General features: G+C 40.6%; 1 protein-coding gene across 5 annotated transcripts in view; it reads right to left on the bottom strand.

The window, feature by feature from the left end:
* Window positions 1-1,166: 1,166 nt before the first annotated feature.
* ASPH (aspartate beta-hydroxylase) overlaps window positions 1,167-19,757 on the bottom strand; it is a 100,684-nt gene continuing 82,093 nt past the window's right edge. For 4 of the 5 annotated variants that reach the window (XM_083517898.1, XM_083517908.1, XM_083517907.1 and 1 more), the window contains 5 exons: window positions 18,307-18,444; window positions 11,836-11,971; window positions 10,113-10,204; window positions 9,076-9,209; window positions 1,167-3,259 (listed from right to left, as the gene is read on the bottom strand). In XM_083517898.1, the coding sequence (XP_083374024.1) occupies window positions 3,109-3,259; window positions 9,076-9,209; window positions 10,113-10,204; window positions 11,836-11,971; window positions 18,307-18,444 (651 nt within the window). In that variant the 3' untranslated portion in view covers window positions 1,167-3,108. Of the gene's footprint in view, window positions 3,260-9,075; window positions 9,210-10,112; window positions 10,205-11,835; window positions 11,972-15,443; window positions 17,640-18,306; window positions 18,445-19,757 lie in introns of those variants that run through there. The other variant, XM_083517910.1, reaches the window with a different exon arrangement.

Raw genomic sequence — 19,757 nt, 5'->3', positions numbered from 1 at the left:
TGCTTAAAAGGTTATTTCTGGCAGTGTTAGTTGGACATGTGGCTTTTGAAAGTGCTTCTTCCATTAGCAGCATGATGCAGAACTCTAGGAAGCGTACAATGGTAACAAGGAAAGGTCAAGGTTGACTCATGTATACACTGTATATTTGTGTGTTCTGCAGGGCTTTATTTGGTGTTTTTTTAGTATAGTGCCAAAACCTGTCCTCTAAAATTTCAAACGTTTCCCCCCTCCCGTGAAAGCTTTCATTTTCCTGCCTCACTGACAGCATGTTGGATAATTTCAGCTGGAGGTGAACTTGCACAGTGCTCATTGTACAATGGCAGTAGTGGCATGCAGTGATTATTTCATAGGAGAAGACTTAGGGCCAGAGGCGCCAGCTTGCGAGGACAATGGGGGGACTGACGCTGTGCTCGTGATGTCGGAATGTCCTGACATCGTGCGCATGAGCATTGCACCTCCCTCCCTAAACTGGGCAGAGGTTTCCCGGGCTTTGGGAAGGAGGTGCCAGGCTTTAATAATTTAATATTCTAATTTACCAGGAGCATTTAGCGGACTAGTCTAGTCCCCCTAGTCCACTGACTGCACACCACTGAATGGCAGATGGCAGTGGGGGAGGTCCCCCCTCCATTAAAACATTTCACCTGTGTTCCTCAGCCTCCTTGGCTGCCAGTGTTTCCTGATTTGAAAAAAGGCCCATGGGAGAAGTTACCGCATGGCACCTTCCCCTGAAGTTTAAATGAAGTACAGGAAGCTTGAGAGGGTGGCTGCCAAGCACCTGAGATGGGAGTACTTGCTGGTTTTGTTTTTAAGTAAATTCCTTATTTTTGCTATATTATTATTAAGCACAAACTTAGCACACTGATTTCTTTCAAAGCAAAAATAATTTTTAAAAGCAACAACTCCTCATGAGGTTTTCAGGAAGTGTGGGCCCCTTGCAAGTCTGTACAGTGCAGACCTGTAGAAAGATGACATGTAGAATGAAACAAATGACTCAGAAAACCTCCTGCTACTTCAAAAGTAAATAAGTGTGAGAACACCCCCCACCAACTCTACCCATGAGAATTTAAACAAAATTTCCTCTCTCCTTTGATAATTTTTTTTAATGCAGTTCCTTTTCTCACTGGTGAGTAATGGTAGAAAAAACACAGAAGAAGGCCAACACAATATTTGTTTTTATGTAAGCTTCATTTATTCCAGCAGCAACAGCAATTTTTGCCATCAATGCAAAAATTAGAAACTTTCAGGGCTGAAGCTACTAACATATATAAAAAAAATCCACACTGCCACAAAGAAGGCACTTGTTTAATGCACAATATACCACAGCACGTAATGGGCAACCATTAGCTTGTAGGTGCACATTTAGAGTAGATTGCTATATTCCATTTGCCTTCCATGTGCAGTAATTGTTTTCAGGCAAAACTGAGATAAGGTAACACTGAACAATGCTGAGATAATGAGGGCTACAGAAAAATGTAGCCTGTGGTTTCCCAGATGGAACAACACATACTTGTTCACACTTTCATTTTAGGCCTTCCACCTGCACTTAGGAAAGAAAAGGCAGCTATTTATAAACATTATACATAGGAATCTTCCCATTCAATGAAACAAATGACAACAACAGGGCCCTGGATTCAATCTGTACAAAATACTGACCATTCTATTTGAAAATATTACTCCGTCAAGGCTGTAGCAAATATTTATTTTCATGTCATCAGTTTAGGTAACATCTCAGAACTTCGGCTTCTATAATTTCAAAAGTATAGCACTATAAAACCCAGCACATGTATACATTGGCACGTTTCTGCTCATAAAATTAAAACTGTAATGTATATTTTGGTCAGAGAGTGTGAACTGTCTTGTTGTTGGTCGTAATTGTAAAAAGTCTAACCAAAGCTGCTTTGGTGCTGATCCTGTGCACCGCACTTCACTAATTCAAAGGCAAAACTGAGAAGTGAATATGAAAGGGAGGTCAGCCCCCACTCCCCCCCCTCAGGTGGATTGAAACAACAATGTGGGTGTCACTTCATGTGACAATACCTGTATCCAAACTGAATGCTTCCTCTACTACATACGCCACTGTACACTAAGAAACTGACCGCACTTGAGAATAGAAATGCCATAACAATAGACTGGAAGCAAATTGGTTCCAAATGTGATCCTCCTCACAACCTGCACAGTCCCTTAATAAGAAAATGTGCTTCCCATTTAAGTGAAATTCTTTTTGCTGTATTGGAAAGGGCCACCAAACCTTTTTTATGAGGAAGACACAGACATATCAGAGCTGGGTTATAAGTACTGCTCAGCAGAAACTGAGCAAGGCAAATGCATATTGTGCCTTCTCACTTGAAAGACAAAGGCCGAACTCAATAAAATGAAGAGCGGCTCCATAAGGCGTCATCTCTGCAAAATTAACATGGATTGACATTATTACAAAAGAAAATTACAAAAGGAAAGTGGTTCATAAAGAGCAGGAAAATGGTATCCATATATGATACAAAAATACTATGATCTTTTAAAAAATACAATACCAAATCATCCACTCACATTATCTACAGCTCACACTATCAGTTCATTCACTTAAATCTAAATTCATTTCTACACATTCTAGTATGACAAATTTCCAAGATGCTTGCGAGTAACTGGTTATGAGTGTCCTTAGAAGGATATAGAAGCACTGATGTGAGATGCAATTCACCAAGTACTTTCGCTGCACAACTTTCCTTCATGTGAACAGAAATTGCATACTCACAGTGTCTGAAAATCTGTGTCCTTTATGTTTACACACAAGCATTAGTAGTTACGTGACTAGTACACCAAGTGTGTGCTTAGCAGTGGTAAACATAATGCTGGCATAACAAATATTAGCATAGGTCTTATTTTGATATATGGCACAGGATATTCTTTGGCTGACAAAAGAATAGGAATCTGTACTTGCAGCATGAATACAGAGCTATCAGATCAGTGCCTTATAAAGTACAGAATAGGATGCTTTAAAGTCCATGCCCAGGTTACTTCATACATACAAATTCAGGTTTCTTTCTTTTTTAATGAGACCAGCACTTCCAAACATAAAATGTAGACCTCAACAGGGAAGGCCTCAAGCATCCTTCAAATGGCTGGAAGGGAGCGCCGCTGTTGCGATGTTAACTCTGGATGCCAAACATCCACAATGAATATCAGGCGATAAGCATCAGCATCCTGCCACACTTCATGTTCAAAAGAGTCATCAAAGATAAGGATTTTCCCTTCTTCCCAGAACCTGAAAGACAGAGAAGCCATCCTTTATTTGCTGCCTCAAGAACCACATCTCCATTCTAGATGAAAACCGTGCACAGATGACCAAACTACCCTGGAGCTAGTAGCTTTACTCTGGAATAGCTTGATATTAGCTCTTCCATACAAAAAGGAGAATTGCACTACTCCATAAAGGCAGATGTATGATATAAAATATGTGGTAGAATGCACATCCACATTGATCCAGAATCTGTAACAGATTCTCTACATTGTGTTTACCTATTGTTTGATTGGGTTAGATTCTAACTTAAGGCTCTTCACAAAATCTCCCCTTTCTTCTGCTGTGCCCCTCACAAATCTGCCCCCGTCTTTCAAGCTAACCTACTACACAGGGGTTTGGGTAGGATGAAATGGAGATAGTGTCATATATGCTGAGAAAAGGTAGGGTGCAAATGTAATATATTCAGCAACCAAGTTCGGTAAGTCTGAAGAACTGTTCATCTGGTTAAGCATCATAGTGAAAAACATTGAGAGGAAAGATCAATATCAAGGAAAAAGAAAACAAGTATGGTAATTTTCCAAAGCAAATCTAGTCTAATAAAGCAATATGTACAAATTAATTCTTAGAAGAGCAAATGAACACACAAGATTCACTTTGTCTCACTTTTATGAAACCATCTTACTAGCAAAAACCCGAAGCAGAAGTTAATAAACTTATAATCCATCAATGAATAATTTTCCTTTTCTATGATGAGGGTCACATGTCCTCAAAGGTAATCTGTCATAGGCTGCATGCCAGGTGTCACAGGAGCCAGAGTCAATGATGGGCAGAGCTAGAGTGAAAAGTGTTCAAATGGGAATGTGGCTTCTATCCTAACTTTGTTTCCAGTTGGCTCATGGAAATATCAAGATGGGGCTATAATGGAGCAATGAAGCTATTATTTCATAGAATCATCGAACTGTAGAGTTGGAAGGTATCCCAAGGGCCATCTTGTCCAACCCTCTGCTACACAGGAATTTCAACTAAATCATATCCAACTTCTACTTAAAAACTTCCAAGAAAAGTCTGTCACCTCTATGTGACAAAAATACGGTCATCATCTACCTATTTTTTTAAATCAACTAGAAACCTAGAAACTTGGCTTATGACATGTGTTCAGTCTGTGAGATATATGTTGATTGAGTCATTCAAGAAGCACTATTTCTGAAAACAGTTTCTTACACCATGGTGAAGATCAGTGCAAATATGACCGGCTTTTTAGTATTTGCAGAGGTCTCATCGTGCCCTTTGCAGAGTTGCATTATATCAGTTCATAGCATATTTCCTGAGCTTGGCCCAGTGTTGTCTAATCTAGCTGCCACTGAGGCCCACTTTTCCTTTCCCCCATCCCCCAGTTTCAGTTTGCAGGACGTGACAACCTTGGACCTCTTTGAAATAATAATTCTCCAGTGATACCGACCTTCTTGGAAAGAGATGCTGCCTTGCCTCGCTGGTTCTACCATACACAAGAATGACAGACCTTTTTGGGTCAGATGAGTTTTCTCTTTGATACCTGATTCACACCATTAATTTGGCCTCTTGATGGGACACTGCAAGGCTTCCCCCATAAGGTTCAAGTTTACACAGAACACCAGTGGCGTAGCGTGGGGGGTGCAGGGGGGCCCGGCCGCACCGGGCGCAACATCTGGGGGTTAGGGGGCGCAAATCCACGGGTTAGGGGGCGCAAAATACTTGCCTTGCCCCGGGTGCTGACAACCCACGCTACGCCACTGCAGAACACATTATATTTCTAACCACCATTTCCTCCTTTTTTCATGATTCTGTGAACAGGAAACCTTAGGAGCATCCTGACGATCTCTTAATTCCTCCAAAGTCTGCGACTGGCAAAGTCTCTGATTAATACTCTGAAAGTAGAGTTTGTACCCCAGCTCTCAACTTCAGGATTATCCTACGGAAGCAGAGAGCAATAGGCAAGAATATCCATCGCTCACCTCACTCCAACATTGCCCTAGTTCTACAATGAGAGCAGGCCACAGTCTTTTCATAATTAATCTCTGATGAGAACAAGACTGAGCTTTAAATACTGCAAACAGCCCTGGACATCACATTACCATAAAGATTTAAAGAGAAGAAAATTCAAGAGAGAGCAATAAACAGAGGAAGCAATTAGAGGAAAGGATTTAAGCTTCACAATTGGAAAGATGTTCAGAAGTGTTTTGTTCACCCTACTTAAAAGGGACCTTCTTTCAACTAAATTCATAGCACTGAACATTTTGGCTAATACTTTGACTTATGGAAAATACAATACAGTGGAAGTGTCATAATCAAGAAAGAAAACTCATTTATTTAAACTGATTTTAAAAAGTGATGGCTATGAGGAACCCTGATCCTAAATTTACACACCAGAACTTTGGATAGCTGCTTCAAGTGTTGTTTTAATAGAAAAGTGGGAATAAATGTTAATTCTAATGCAGATATACGAAACCCAAGGATTAAAATAGTCAGTCCTGTAAACTGGTTTGCAGGATTATAGGCAACACCATGCCAGGTCTTAAATTTAGCTTCTGTCTAATTCTGGTGGAAAGCAAGAGACAAACTTGCGTACGAAAGTGACTCTATTTTAAGGGGGGGGAGGTTTGTTTGTTTTTATTTTTAAAAATGCATTAATTAGCCACCAAAAGTTCTGATTCTTGAGAAAAACACTAGTGCAAGGGAAGTGTTGCTGTCGAAAATTTGAAGAGGATTCTGTCATTTACATAGCCTTGAAAGAGATTGCTATACACACAAACAAAACAAAACAGCTACAGAATTGCCAGGGCCGTTAATTGGACCTACCACTGAAATGCAAATAAATGTGGGTTTTTGTGTTTGTATGCCACACTATATTGTGAATGAAAAGTACCATAATGTGATCATCACAACAATTAGAATTATGTCAACACTGGGCTATGTTGGTTGCATCAACTAATGCCCATCTCTTAGCACTAGACACTCCTGTATTATACGGAACTCTCCTTTGACAGCTTATTAAGTTTAAATTATTTGTATTGTCATATTTCATATTACATTTTGAATTGCAGCATCTGATCTAGATCATGTTTATCCCTGTAAAAGGGCTGGGTAAGGTTTTTGGAGGGCTTTTCTGCAGTAATATATTATGATTGTGTAATGGCTTTCTCTTTTGTAATAAGTAAAAACTTGGAATGGAAATGACAAACAATGACTAGGAGAAGCTAAACATTCATTAAATTTCTCATTATCAAATTTCTGAGCAACATCCCTTTGCACCTAACTCAGCTCAAACTCCTGGAAAGAAATATTATTGTCAATGACTAGTCAATAGGAGCTAACGGCTGCCACAAACTGACATGTGTGGCGCAGTATTTAAATTAGGTATATGCTGGCAAGTGTCCCAAATTTCTGGTGGAAGTAGCTGCAATCACATTATTAATTGATGAAAAAAAATCCTGCCTTCAAAATACATTTCCCCCAGAAAATGTATTTTTATTTTTACATGTTAGGAAGATGATTGGCACATGTGATTCCCTCCCCATCCCACCCCACAAAAACCACTAACTGGGTTTCTACAATAGTAACAGTTCCAAAACATGATTGGCAGACTGGAAAACAACACTAGCTTTTTCAGATTTTCCCCTGTATACTGCCTTAAATTGCAATCCTAGGCTCACTTTCCATGGAACAAATCCCGCTGAGGTCCTACTCCTTCCTATTGATCACTTTGGTTGTCCTTTTCTGAACCTTTTCCAACTCTAGCATATAATTTTTGAGGTGAGGTGATCAGAACTGTACATGGTATTCCAAAAGTGGTTGCACCATAGATTTGTGTGATGGCATTATGATGTCGGCAACTTTGTTTTCAAGTCCTTTTCTAATAATCCCTAGGATGGAATTTGCCTTTTTCACAATTTCCATTCACCGGGTCAGCAGTTCAGAATCATACACACAACTGGATCAGCATTTCCAAGAGCTGAGGAGGGAAGCCATTTTTAAGGTTTAATGGCCACTTGATTACCTTTGGGGGCATTAGGAGCTGCAGCTGGAAAAACCTCAAAAGAAAGGTCCAGTTTCTCTTGGTGCTCTCACCTGTATGCTTTTATAACTTCTTTGTATCATATGAGTTAGTATTATATTTACCACCTCTCAGGACTCCTTCAGTGCCTAGAGACATAACTGTGACATTGTTTAGAAATGTCTCTGGAATGAGAGGCCTCAAAAGGTTTATTTGCTGACTGATATTTATAAATGAATGATAATTATACACGTGCTGGTTTTGGAAAGGAGGGAGGGAGAGAAAATTGAAAAAAGAGGTCATTGATAGCAATAAAGAGATGATAGATAGATGATAGAGATAGGTAGATAATAATAATAATAATTTTTTATTTATACCCCGCCCTCCCCAGCCAAGGCCGGGCTCAGAGCGGCTTACAAGCAATAATAAAAACAAGATGAGTGATTACAACTTAAAAACAAAAATAAAATACAACATTAAAATAATGGAACATTAAAATATTAAAATGAAGCCTCATTGCAGGAGAAGGAAAAGAAAAAAGAAAAAAGGGGGGGAGGGAATCAAATTGGCTCCAATCCAAAGGCCAGGCGGAACAACTCTGTCTTACAGGCCCTGCGGAAAGAAATCAGATCCTGCAGGGCCCTGGTCTCATGAGACAGAGCGTTCCACCAAGTTGGGGCCAGTGCTGAAAAGGCCCTGGCTCTGGTTGAAGCCAATCTAACTTCCTTAGGGCCTGGGACCACTAGGGTGTTGTTATTTATGGACCTTGAGGCTCTCCGTGGGGCATACCAGGCGAGGCGGTCCCGTATGTACGAGGGTCCTAGGCCGTGAAGGGCTTTAAAGGTCAAAAGCAGCACCTTAAATCTGACCCTGTACTCCACCGGGAGCCAGTGCAGCTTGAAAAGCACTGGATGAATATGCTCCCATGGCAGAGACCCTGTGAGGAGCCTCGCTGCAGCATTCTGTACCCGCTGGAGTTTCTGGGACAGCTTCAAGGGCAGCCCCGCGTAGAGCGAATTACAGTAGTCAAGCCTGGAAATGACTGTCGCATGGATCACTGTGGCCAGGTCGGGGCGGGAAAGGTAAGGGACCAACTGCTTGATGCGGCGAAGGTGGAAAAATGTCGCCTTGGCTGTTGCTGTGACTTGGGCCTCCATGGAAAGGGAGGCGTCAAGGATTACACCCAAACTCTTAACGGAAGGCAATGGCACTAATTGGGCCCCCGCAAGAGAAGGGAGTTGGTCCCTCATCCCCATGCTATCCCGACCTAGCTAGATGATAGGTAAATGATAGATAGATAGATAGATAGATAGATAGATAGATAGATAGATAGATGATAGATAGATAGATAGATAGATAGATAGATAGATGATAGGGCATGTCAACCAGCCAGTGCTTTTAACTTGTGTGTGTTCTGTCTAGTAACCAAATGCTGCCAACTTTGCCCAGATTTGTCTTCCAGATTTAATCCAGCCCCCCCCCAAAAAAACCTGGTTCTGCCCTGACTCACCAGGTTCTGTATAATAATAATACTAATTATTATTATTATTATTATTATTATTATTATTATTATTATTATTATTATTATTAATACCCTGCCCATCTGGCTTGGTTTCCCCAGGCACTCTGGGTGGCTTCCAACAGAATATTAAAATACAATAATCTATTAAACATTAAAAGCTTCCCTAAACAGAGTACTGACTCTGTTTGCTAGGGAGCTCTTCCCCTTTGGCTCCTGTCCCCACTCTTATAGTACATGAACGTGCCCACCATAAACCCCAGACCGGAGGATAAGGGAGGAGGGCTATACCTTGTTTCTTCAGCACACCGAATCTGGCACCCTTCTTTTGGAATCACCAAGCCTAGATGCATCCTCAGCCTACAATTTGTAGGCCCTGTGTGAGGCCAGACATGAGTCCCTGGGTGCATGACAGAATATTTGATCTGCAGAGAGAGGCATAATTTGTGGTTTAAAAAAAATATATCAGTTCAATTACTCTAACTTGCAGAGAGTATAGGACTGTGTTCAAACCAATTCAGGCTGACAAGCCAGCACTGCTATGTCATCTTGTGTTAGCAAGCCTGTTCATGACTATGTCCAGGAACCTTGATATAAAGGTTCTTTAACTTCTCCAAAGCACATGATAGGAGCTTTAATTAGAGCTGAATCTCCTAGAGTTACTTTAGAGCTCCAATACAATCCCACCCTCAGGTCACACCAAAAATGGTTTGTTGCAGTGTGCAGGAGCACACTTAATAAGGGGTGGGGGGATTGTATTTCTATCAGAATTGTAGGAGTGGGAAGGAAAGTTTAAAACTTGCATCTCTATATGACCCCCCCCCTTGTGCTGCTCAGCTGACTGAGAAACAGCTGAGAGTGGTGGAAAGGAGAACTACATGGGGGAGGGGGAACTTAGGTGATCAGTAGTGTTGTGACCCAGGTAGATGCCACGCAGTGGGCCAGAAGCAACCTGGGGAGTGTAGATTGCACACTTCTGAACAAGAAATAGAAAAAAGGCAGGTTTCTTGGAGCCTATGCATACAGATCAGATAATGTGCATATTGTCCTGGGAACGTACAAAATGCAGTCAATATATGTACATTCCCCAAGGCCTGTTGGGGATTATGCATAATGGCAAAAGAATGTTAAAAATTAAGCCACAATATGCACATTTCCCAAGATGCATAATAACCAGGAAATGTGCACAATCCCCTCTTCACTGAAGTATAATGTGCACATTCTCAATGAGGCCTGGGGAATATGCACAATGGCCTGTTATGCACATTAAACACTCAACATTCCCTATAACACTCCACCTCTCTCTTCCCCTCTATATCAGTTAGTACCTGTCCTCTTCTGCATCCAGTGGCCTCTGGAAATCGTTCCAATAAGGCACATGTTTTGGGAACACTCTTGCATGCATTTTCATTTTTTCTTCCTAGAAGGAGGGGGGAAAACACAACTTAAGCACCAGGAATCTGAATTCTTAAAACAAAAGATTAATCAACCTTTAAATTCTCCTTCGTTAACCTTCAAAGTTATTCAAACACTTGAAAATTCTCTCTCTGTAAAATTCGTAAGTTTATTTAAGTCTATTACAAGTCCACAGACCTTCTAATTCCAAAAACAAATATTGATTCTATGCAAAGAGGGATTAATGGGAAAAGCCTTCCAAATTATGAGAAAGCCCATCCACAGTACATTTTTCATTGTTAATAATTTGAACAAAAAAACATAGTAGGACAAAAACATAATATCTCTGTAAATTCTGTACAAGTTTCTTATAAATCTAAATAGCTTGGTATACAAAGTTTGCAGCTGATTCAGTTACATGAGAGTGTGTGTGTGTGTGTGTGTGTGTGTGTGTGTGAACACCAGGAAGACTGGTGGGCAGAGTTCTGTTGCACTCATATCTTGCTTGCAGGCATCCCACAGGTGGCTGGTTGGCTACTGTGCAAACAGCAGGTTGTTGGACTAGATGGGCCTCGGGCCCAATCTTCTAATGTTCTTATGTACATGTCAGGGACTGGACTGAAGAAGAGGTTTGGAAATTGCCTCCTCCTTCTCCTCTGCTTCCCTTGGAGGAGGAGGGGTAGGTAGTGGGGGGATCGCCCCTCCTTTTCCAGTAGTTTCAAGAGAAGAGGGATACAGGATTATATTACAGCAGAATGCAGAGCTTCCAAGGTATGAGATCTTAGGAGAAGGAGGGGGAGTTGGAGAAATGCCAGCAGAGACTTCCTTGGAGAGAACAGAAGCTCCTCCACCACCGCGAACTCGTCGCTCACTTAGAATTCAAGAGCAAGGGGCTCAACGACATTTGACTCCTGAAGCCTCCCATAGAGCCACGGGCTGTTGCTGGAGAAAGAAGGGGACGGGCTCAGAGTGAGCAACGTCACCATGGAGTTAAGGACTGGATTGCTTTCCTTGCTCCACGATTACGGAATAAAACCACAAATATGAACTTTCTTGCTTCTTCTTTGATCCTTGATGCTACTGGGGGAGGAGAGAATCCCTCGAGCCTGACAGTGCCTCACTCTGCTGGAAAGGAAGTGATCAAGGGAAAAAGAAGACTGTTTCTTATGTCTCTATAAAATATGTCACAACAGTCACATGCATAGGACAATTTCTAACTTTTTACTGCCATGTGGACAAGCATGATCCTCGTATCAGGAAGTCTCGAGTGCCTATTGGACTTGCTATTCCTCTTTTTTGCTGTCAGTCCCTTTCCCCCAGTCCTTGCACAAAAGTGGGCAATGGCAGGAATGAGAAGGGTAAGCAGCTTCCACTTGCCTCATCCCCTCCCTTTGTGAGGCTGAATGTATTGGCCACAGAGAGAAAGGACAGGTGAACCAAAAGTGGTGATAGTGTCAAGGGGGATGTGGGCCCACTGAGGCCACCTTGTCCAAATAGATTGGATCCAGCACTTGCTGTAGAACAGCCATGCATTTTCATTTTATTGCAGTCTGACTTCACAGGAACAAACCCATTCCATTAAAATGACAGCTTTTATTAAAATTGCAGAATGGAAACTGAGTGACCGGAGAGAGGGGGAAATTAGCGCTTACAAACCTTGCTGCCAGAGAGTAAACTGGCTCCAGTCACCTTTCTCCCGCAAGTTCTCATCTTCAGGCAGAAAGAGCCCCTTTCCTTTATCCATCACAGCAAGTCCTTCATCTCGAATCACCTTCCAGTTTCTCTCTAAGGACTGAAAAGGCAAAAAATACCAAATAATACATTAATTTAGTATTTAAAGAGCATTCTGATTTATTTATTTTTACCTTAAAAATACACAGCAGCAGTAAGAAAGCATTTAGCATCGTTAACAAGCTTTCCATTTTCCATTTTCCATTCAGTTAAGGGTTTAAAACAAAACGATCCATGTAGTTTCTTAGTTTCAATTACCTTCGCATCATAAAAATTTCAATAATCCCCAGCCACCTACCAAAGTGGCCTCCACTTTAATTTGCTTTTGATTAGCCGAGGGGGGTGTTCAGCAGATCATTTTATACTGTGCGCTAACAAGAGTATTGATCTTCACAGTCACAGCGCACCAGAGTTTTCAATACCAAGAGAGCTAACAGAGCATTGGGAACAATACTTTGAATTCCAGAAATAAATGCAGCACAATGTACACATGTCTTTTAAGTCTGTAATGACATGTGAAATCCTCAGTGCTCCCCCCACTTCACTCTGTTGCAAGAGTTGGCCCCAGACAAGTTGAGAGAGCAGAATATTCCCATAGCCCAAGGTGCAAAGTTAGAGGAGCACCTCTTTTCCAGAGCACTTCCTTCAAATTTCTGATTTGCTGCTAAAGCATCAAGAAGGAGTAACTCCTACAGCAATATGACTTCAACAAATGTTGAGATCCCAAGGCCTTCCCACCTCTATCTCACCCACATACTGTTTAATGGCATTACAGGAATTCCCTAAAGAAAGGGTAATGGCATTGTTTTTAGTCCACAAACTTAACTCAAGCAACCAATAGCACTTGCCATCATCACATTTTCCCAGACAAAGCTTTCCACAGATTCTCTATGTACTTATTGATGTTAAGCAGAGTTAATCCTCTTAATTTACAACTTAATTTCATCAGCAAAACAGAATCTTTATCTTCTGTTGCCTAAATGATTTAATTCGTGCTTCAGTCTGCCAAGCAATTCTTTTGCTATTTAACATCACAGAGGCACTTGCAAAGCCAGATTATGCGCCATGCAATTAATTGGGCACTGCTTTCATTTCCAAAGAGCAATGCAAATATATTGTGGTTAATGACTGATACCAGCACCTGGCAATGCCCAATGTAACAAGGTGCAGGAGAAAAGGGAACTGAATCATGGTCTCTCTTTTGCAGAATGGTCAACTCTGGTGGTCAACAGATATGAATTTCAGTTCTACATGGATACTAGTTCTTCAGTCACTTGAGATTCATTCCCTGAAAAGCTTGGGGAAAGCTCAGGTATCCTCATTTGTGTGAAATATGTGCACCATTATTGAGCCTTCCTCAAGTGTAGAAAGAAATCTGCATGGTAACTAACTCAATCACACAGGTCAAAGACATTCCAGATTGCTTTGCAAACTGACAATATAGGACATTGTTTAATCAATCATTTCCAGTTACTTGGTTATTATCTAAGAATGGCACTGCTGTGATCCTTCCTAAATGTCAAAGCAGCATTATTAGGAAAATGTACAAAGTTACCTGCCTTATTTCTTTCTTTTTGCTGCCAACAATATTTCTGATGACACTAGAATAAACTGACGGTACTTTTAATGATCTGTATGTAATCTAAACAATATACTGAGGACTGACAAAGGTACCACTTGATTTGCTTGAATCAATAATAATGTACTATAGGATGTCAGAACAGAAGCTGAAAGGATCAGGTAAGGGAAGATCAATTCACCAACACAGGGAACAGCTTTACTCAAGTTAAACGCAAGCTTTCCTTATCTGAAACACAGATAAGGATGGTGATTTTCTTATGGCCTGTGCAGTGCTGCGATTCAATAAGGATGAATCCTGGACTGCCTTGCCAAGCGTGTTGTGCCAGGTTCCCTCGGGTGTAACTGTTTTGGGTGGCCTTTGGCTGAAGACTTCCTCCTTTGGGGTATGTTTGGTATGCTGATGTTTTAATTCTGATGGCTGCCTTGTAATTGTTATTGTGGTCCTAGTTTCTCATGCTAATATTTCATTATTAGGTGTGATTGTTTTATATTACTGTTTTTTTGAATCGTTGGCACTTTGAACTTCTAAGGAATTTAAGAAAAATAAATGAAATAGCTAGCCGTCTTCAAGTATTTAGCCTGAACATATGAAAACAAAATGCACATACTTCACTTGCAAAAGCTCTCAGGAACCACCTCCAGACAGCACTCGCAGAGAAATTTGGGGAGCTGCTGCCAGTCTGTGCAGACAAAGGGTGGCTGAACTTTTTCAGCCTGAGAGCCTCACTGATGGTCAGCTACCTTTCTGAGCGCTGCATGATAGCGGTGGGTGTGGCCTAGGTATGTGTGTATACAAATATATTACAAATACACACACACCCAGCATTTCCAGCTCTCCCCACTCCAGTGCTGCCATGAGGGGTGGCTGAAAACTTTGCTTTTTACATATCATTTTGGGCAAGGTAAAAGGCAGCATTTCTTTTCACATCAGCACATCAGTGGGGCTTGGTCAGGAGTGGAGCAGGCATACACAGCACACTGGGGCTGGGACATGTATCCCTTGAAGGGCTGGATGTGGGGCAAAGTGGGTTCAAGTTGATTATTCTCAGAACACACTCCCCAGTACTGTCAGATACACCTGAACTGAAGCACAGGTGAAATGGTTTAGTCTTGGCTAAACAGTAACCATAGTCAAAAGCCAAACTAGACAGCACAGTATGCCCATGCTTCTCCCTTGCATTTTGGGTTTTTTTTTTTTTTTTTTTTTACTAAATAGCTTGGGAGGAGTGATCTGTCTTAGGACCATGAAAGGAATAATCCTGGTCCCTCTGCAACTACTATTTAATGAACAGAAATCAAGCACATAAGGGCACATCATGTGCAAACCATGGCATCTAGTCTGTGCCTAATCCCCTATTAAGCAATATTAACTTCCATGATGTTAAACGGAGGCACAAAAAGCATGTGATGTGAGCAAAACTGTGTTTCCAGACACAGACCCACCCTATTTAGATGGAAAGCTAGCATGGAGAGTTTGATTCAGAAGACCAAACAAGCACATGATCATGGAGTGATGAATCCACCACTGCTACTCTCAAAGTCCATCCTTTGAATCGCTTTGCTCCAAAGTGGGCTTTGATACTGGAAGTAGGGCCAGCTGGGAAGAAAGCAATTGGAAGTGAGTGTGGGAGCTTCAAGGAAGGGTCAGCACTGTTATGCCTCTTCAATGCTTTGCATCTTACACTCCACAGCCAGATTTACATACAAATAGGACAGACACACATTAAAATACATTTTTAACATTAGTCTATAAACCGGGCTCAACACTGAATAGACTGAATATGAATAAGACAAATACTTTGCACTGTACATAAGGTCAAAGGCCGCCAAGTCAGTTTGTTTTGAGCACCTTTTCTGCAAACAAATTCACAAATTTGGATTGCATGGGCTTCAGAGAGAAAACTTGTCTGGATTTCTCAGTTTTAATAAATAAGAAGGAATAGAAGCACAAATGACTGAAACAGCTGTCTTTATTAAGCTTGTTACTACTCTCCTGAGAACGTTATGGCACTTTTCGCTTGCAGCAAAAACACAGCTCATTACTAGAATTACCTTTTTTCAAATATTGAAATAATTTTATACAGCATTAACATGGAAGCATGAGGACTACAAATGTTCTTCTCATATGTCTTCGCAACTTATATTTCTAATTCCTTAGGCAAACTTCCAACTGTGCAAGCTACTTCAGGCATCTAAAACATAACACCAATTAGAGCAAAATATATACGTGCATCAGCAGAAGCATAGGCTGTTATGCATACAAAACAGCACAGATAAACATCAGTTGATAGTATTACCCAAGGAACAGCCCCTCTAGTACTATATCATTGCACTGCTTCATCATGATGCTTCATGCATCTCACTCAGATTTCTCTTTTTTATAGTTAGCAAATATTAGCTAGAATGATTACAAGGCTGTGATTCCACATGGAGAAAGGCTTTTCGCTCTTCTGACTAAAAATAGAACAACATGAAATATGCAACATTGCAAAGAATACCAGGATACCTGAAGATAATGTCCAATTCCCTCATTTAAAATAAAATCTGAGCTGGGAGATGTAAGGTATTATTTGGTACTTTCTCCAGAAAGATTTTTTGGGGGTGCATATACAAATTAATAGAAAATTACAATCATGAAGACTTGGGGAGACTGAATTTGGACAATGAGACCCCACCTGGCTCAAACTAAGTTACCAAAATCAGCAACGAAAGAAGAAAGTGCCCCCAAACGCAGTTGGTCTGTCTTTGTGAAAATGATATACTGATATATTTTTTTAAAAAAAATTTCCAAGTACTCCAATGCTTTGCGTCTTTGTCTATGTAAGTTTTGTATGTAATGGACCCAAGTGTTCAAAAGTATGTCTACAAAAAGTTAACATACCCACAATGGGAGCAAAAGGGAGCAGGTGGGAGTGGAAAATGGCTCTTTAAAGTTTCCTTGATCCAAGACAATGTTTTTGTTACCTCTGTGGGGATTTCTGCTTCTAGAAGTTTTGGGCTTTTGTGGATATATTTGTTAGCAAATAAAAAAAAAACCTGTGAAGATTCAAAGCAACAAGTATTTTAAGGTAGCTCAAATCTTTTCCAGACAGGGCAAGAATTTCATTCTCTCTGTATGTACCTATAAATATATGTGGGTACAAGTGAACAAAAATGAATCACTTCCAAAGAAATAGGATTATGTCTGCTGCTCTGAAACTGAGTTATTTTCAGGTCTGTGTGCTACTTCTTGAATAAGGCAGGTGCCTTAGTCTTATAAATATTTCTTGGGAAAGAAAAGGTTGATAATGAGCATCTTGGAATATACATGCTTATGAGCCTACAGCTTGGAAGCAGGCACCCATGGGTTCTGTTTCATGATCTGTGTCTGAATGAGAACATGTGGGTGTCTTTCCCCTTTTCTGACTGGCGTCCTGTAACTAGTCATGATTACATTGTGCCACTAGGTGCAACTAAATGTAGCACCTTATGGCCAAACACAAGCATTAGCTCACTCAGGGGGAACAAAAACAAATAAATCAAGGTTCATTTAGTCTCCAAAACAGCCAGACTATTCCATCATGGGATGCAGATTTAAGAAGCCCACCTAAGCTTTGAGTGTGCAAACTTACCCTACGGACCTTTGATTTCAACAGGGCTTTCCTATAAGAAAGCATGGTGATGGTCAAAATGAATGAGGATATTCATGCTAGAGAACATTTCTTGTAAGGGAACATTATCCATGCTAACATTAAAGCATGTTCAGTAAAACCAGATGTTTTAGCCTATTACAGGGACAACAAAATTTAATAATGTGTGTGATCCTGTTAAAATGGGGAGGGAGTATAAGTCTTCTTCTTATTAACATGGAGCATTATGAAAAAAAGCAAACAAGTAAAATAGATGGCAGCCTCTAACGTTCCTCTATAATCTGTTCTAGAAATGGAAATCTCACTGACGTTTTGAAAAAAGAACAATAATTGATGATTTAATAACAGAGTCTAAATTGTATTTTAACAATAGCAGAGAATAGTGATTATAAATAATTTAGCTGTCTATCTCAAGGGCTACAAACAGTGATGAATTTCTTCTCTGTTGTCTGAGTTTTGTATTTATTCAGTTGGCCTGATGTTGTCTACCTTCTGCAATTAAACGTCCCAGTGAAGCCTCTAAGAGTTATGAGAGCACAAGGGAAAACAAACCGGCATGTTATCCACTAATTACAACATTCAGCAATTTAAGGCTTGCCTCCCAGTAATTAGTGTAAATTACAGACTTACTATGGCCATAAAAACTCAAGTGGTCCAGCATGTACATTTTTTTGTGTTCGCTCACTTCCACAACTCATTCCCTTAGCAGAAGAAGGAATGTCACACAATGGACTATGGCTCCCACTGAAATCAAGTTAGTCACATGACTTACTTAGGTCCTGCTGATTTCAGTTGGTCTACTCTAAGTATGACTCAAGTCTGGAACCAAGCTTAGGTGTCAGTCACAAGGAATAAAGCAGCATATTGTTCTATCTGCTGAAGTCTGATCTTATGCATGCTTACTGAGAAGTAAGTTCCACTGTGTTTAATGAGATTTAATTCCAGGTATGTATTCAGAGAACTGCAGCTGTGGAATCTACTTCAGACAAAAATCTATATAGGAGAATTAATGAAATGTAGATTTTTATCCTGATTATTATTATTTTGTATTTTTATCTCCTATATTTTCCCTCTTGCATTTTTCTATGTATGCATTGTGCTTGCAAATAATTTCAGTTTTCTTTTTGGCATCATGCAATATGCAGAAATTTCTGCTGATAACAATCTATAAAGTAATACTGCTCACCTTGACCAGGTCTGTATAACCTGTTTCCTTTGCTGTCCACCATGGCTGAGCCTTTAAACCCTTGACATTGTAGAGAGAGCGCTGCCAGACAGATGCAAAGTGACCCCGCTGGTGCCCAAGTTCATACCACTTGTATGCCTAGAAGATTTTAATTTGTTAACAGCTCATTTACATTAGTTACACTTCAGCAGAAAAGGATAAATCAATAACAAATATCATATGCTAGCAAATTCCTCTGTGCATGCTAATTATGCTATCAGCCTGCTTAGTGATTGTTCCCCTATAGCATCATCACAAATAACCAGCTGAGATGCAGTGATTTGGGAAAAGAGAACAGAGGTGGATACAGTGGTGCCTCGCAAGACGAAAATAATCCGTTCCGTGAGTCTCTTTGTCTAGTGGTTTTTTCGTCTTGCGAAGCAACCCTATTAGCAGCTTAGCGCTATTAGCGGTTTAGCGGATTAGCGGCTATTAAAGGCTTAGCGGCTAAAAGGCTATTAGCGGTTTAGCGGCTTAGAAAAAGGGGGGAAAGCGGGGGGAAATCGGAACACTCGCAAGACGTTTTCGTCTTGCAAAGCAAGCCCATAGGGAAAATCGTCTTGCGAAGCAGCTCAAAAATGGAAAACCCTTTCGTCTAGCGGGTTTTCCGTCTTGCGAGGCATTCATCTTGCGGGGCACCACTGTACAAACAATTTAAGATCTTTTCCACGAAAATCTGCAGCACCAAAGAATTCAGGGGCACTCAAGCATACCCACCATCCACGTGGAATATGGATGTGCCTATAGAAATTCCTACTAGGATGCTGCTCCAGTTCTGCCCATCTTGTAATAAAACACAAAAAACAAAGACAGCTTCTCTACCAGCATACAGTGTTCTCTTGTCACCTCCTGTAAAAAAATAATAATCTATCTGCCTTCCATGGATAATATCTGCAGGGAAGCTACCAGTATTGGCAGTTAAGTGGTGAGGCCATTTTGCAAAACCACACCCACAGTGGCCCACGAGAGTTGTGGGATGCCAGGGTCTGGCCTTGCAGCTGAATCTGATTACTCATCCTTACTTCAGTAAATAACCAGAAGTGCAGAAATTAATCAAAAAGTATATGCTGAAAGTTTTCTTTAAAATTTTGTCCCTAATGTCAATCCACAATCCTATAACCAGTAAGCCGCTCAACTACATCACAAAGAAAGGAACTCAATATACTGGACTCTAAAGACACAGAGGTACAGAGAAATAGGTTTTAAGCTGTCTTTGCAGCAATGCTGCTAGAATATTTTTTTTTAAAAAAGGCAATTAACTAAGCTTCTTCTCTGTAGCCATTTCTATGCACTTCCTTACAGAAGAAATGAGGTGGGGGAATCCTACTTAAACATCAGTAACTAGGAAGCAGTTTGGTGTGATCCAGCTAAGTGTATTCATAAATAAACGTAGCTTATATTAGATTTCACCC

The sequence above is a fragment of the Podarcis liolepis genome, assembly GCF_965112155.1.
Source record: "Podarcis liolepis genome assembly, chromosome: 8".
NCBI lineage: Eukaryota > Metazoa > Chordata > Lepidosauria > Squamata > Lacertidae > Podarcis > Podarcis liolepis.
The sequence above is the reverse complement of the archived record's forward strand: the minus strand, read 5'-3'. Positions and strand labels throughout refer to the sequence as shown.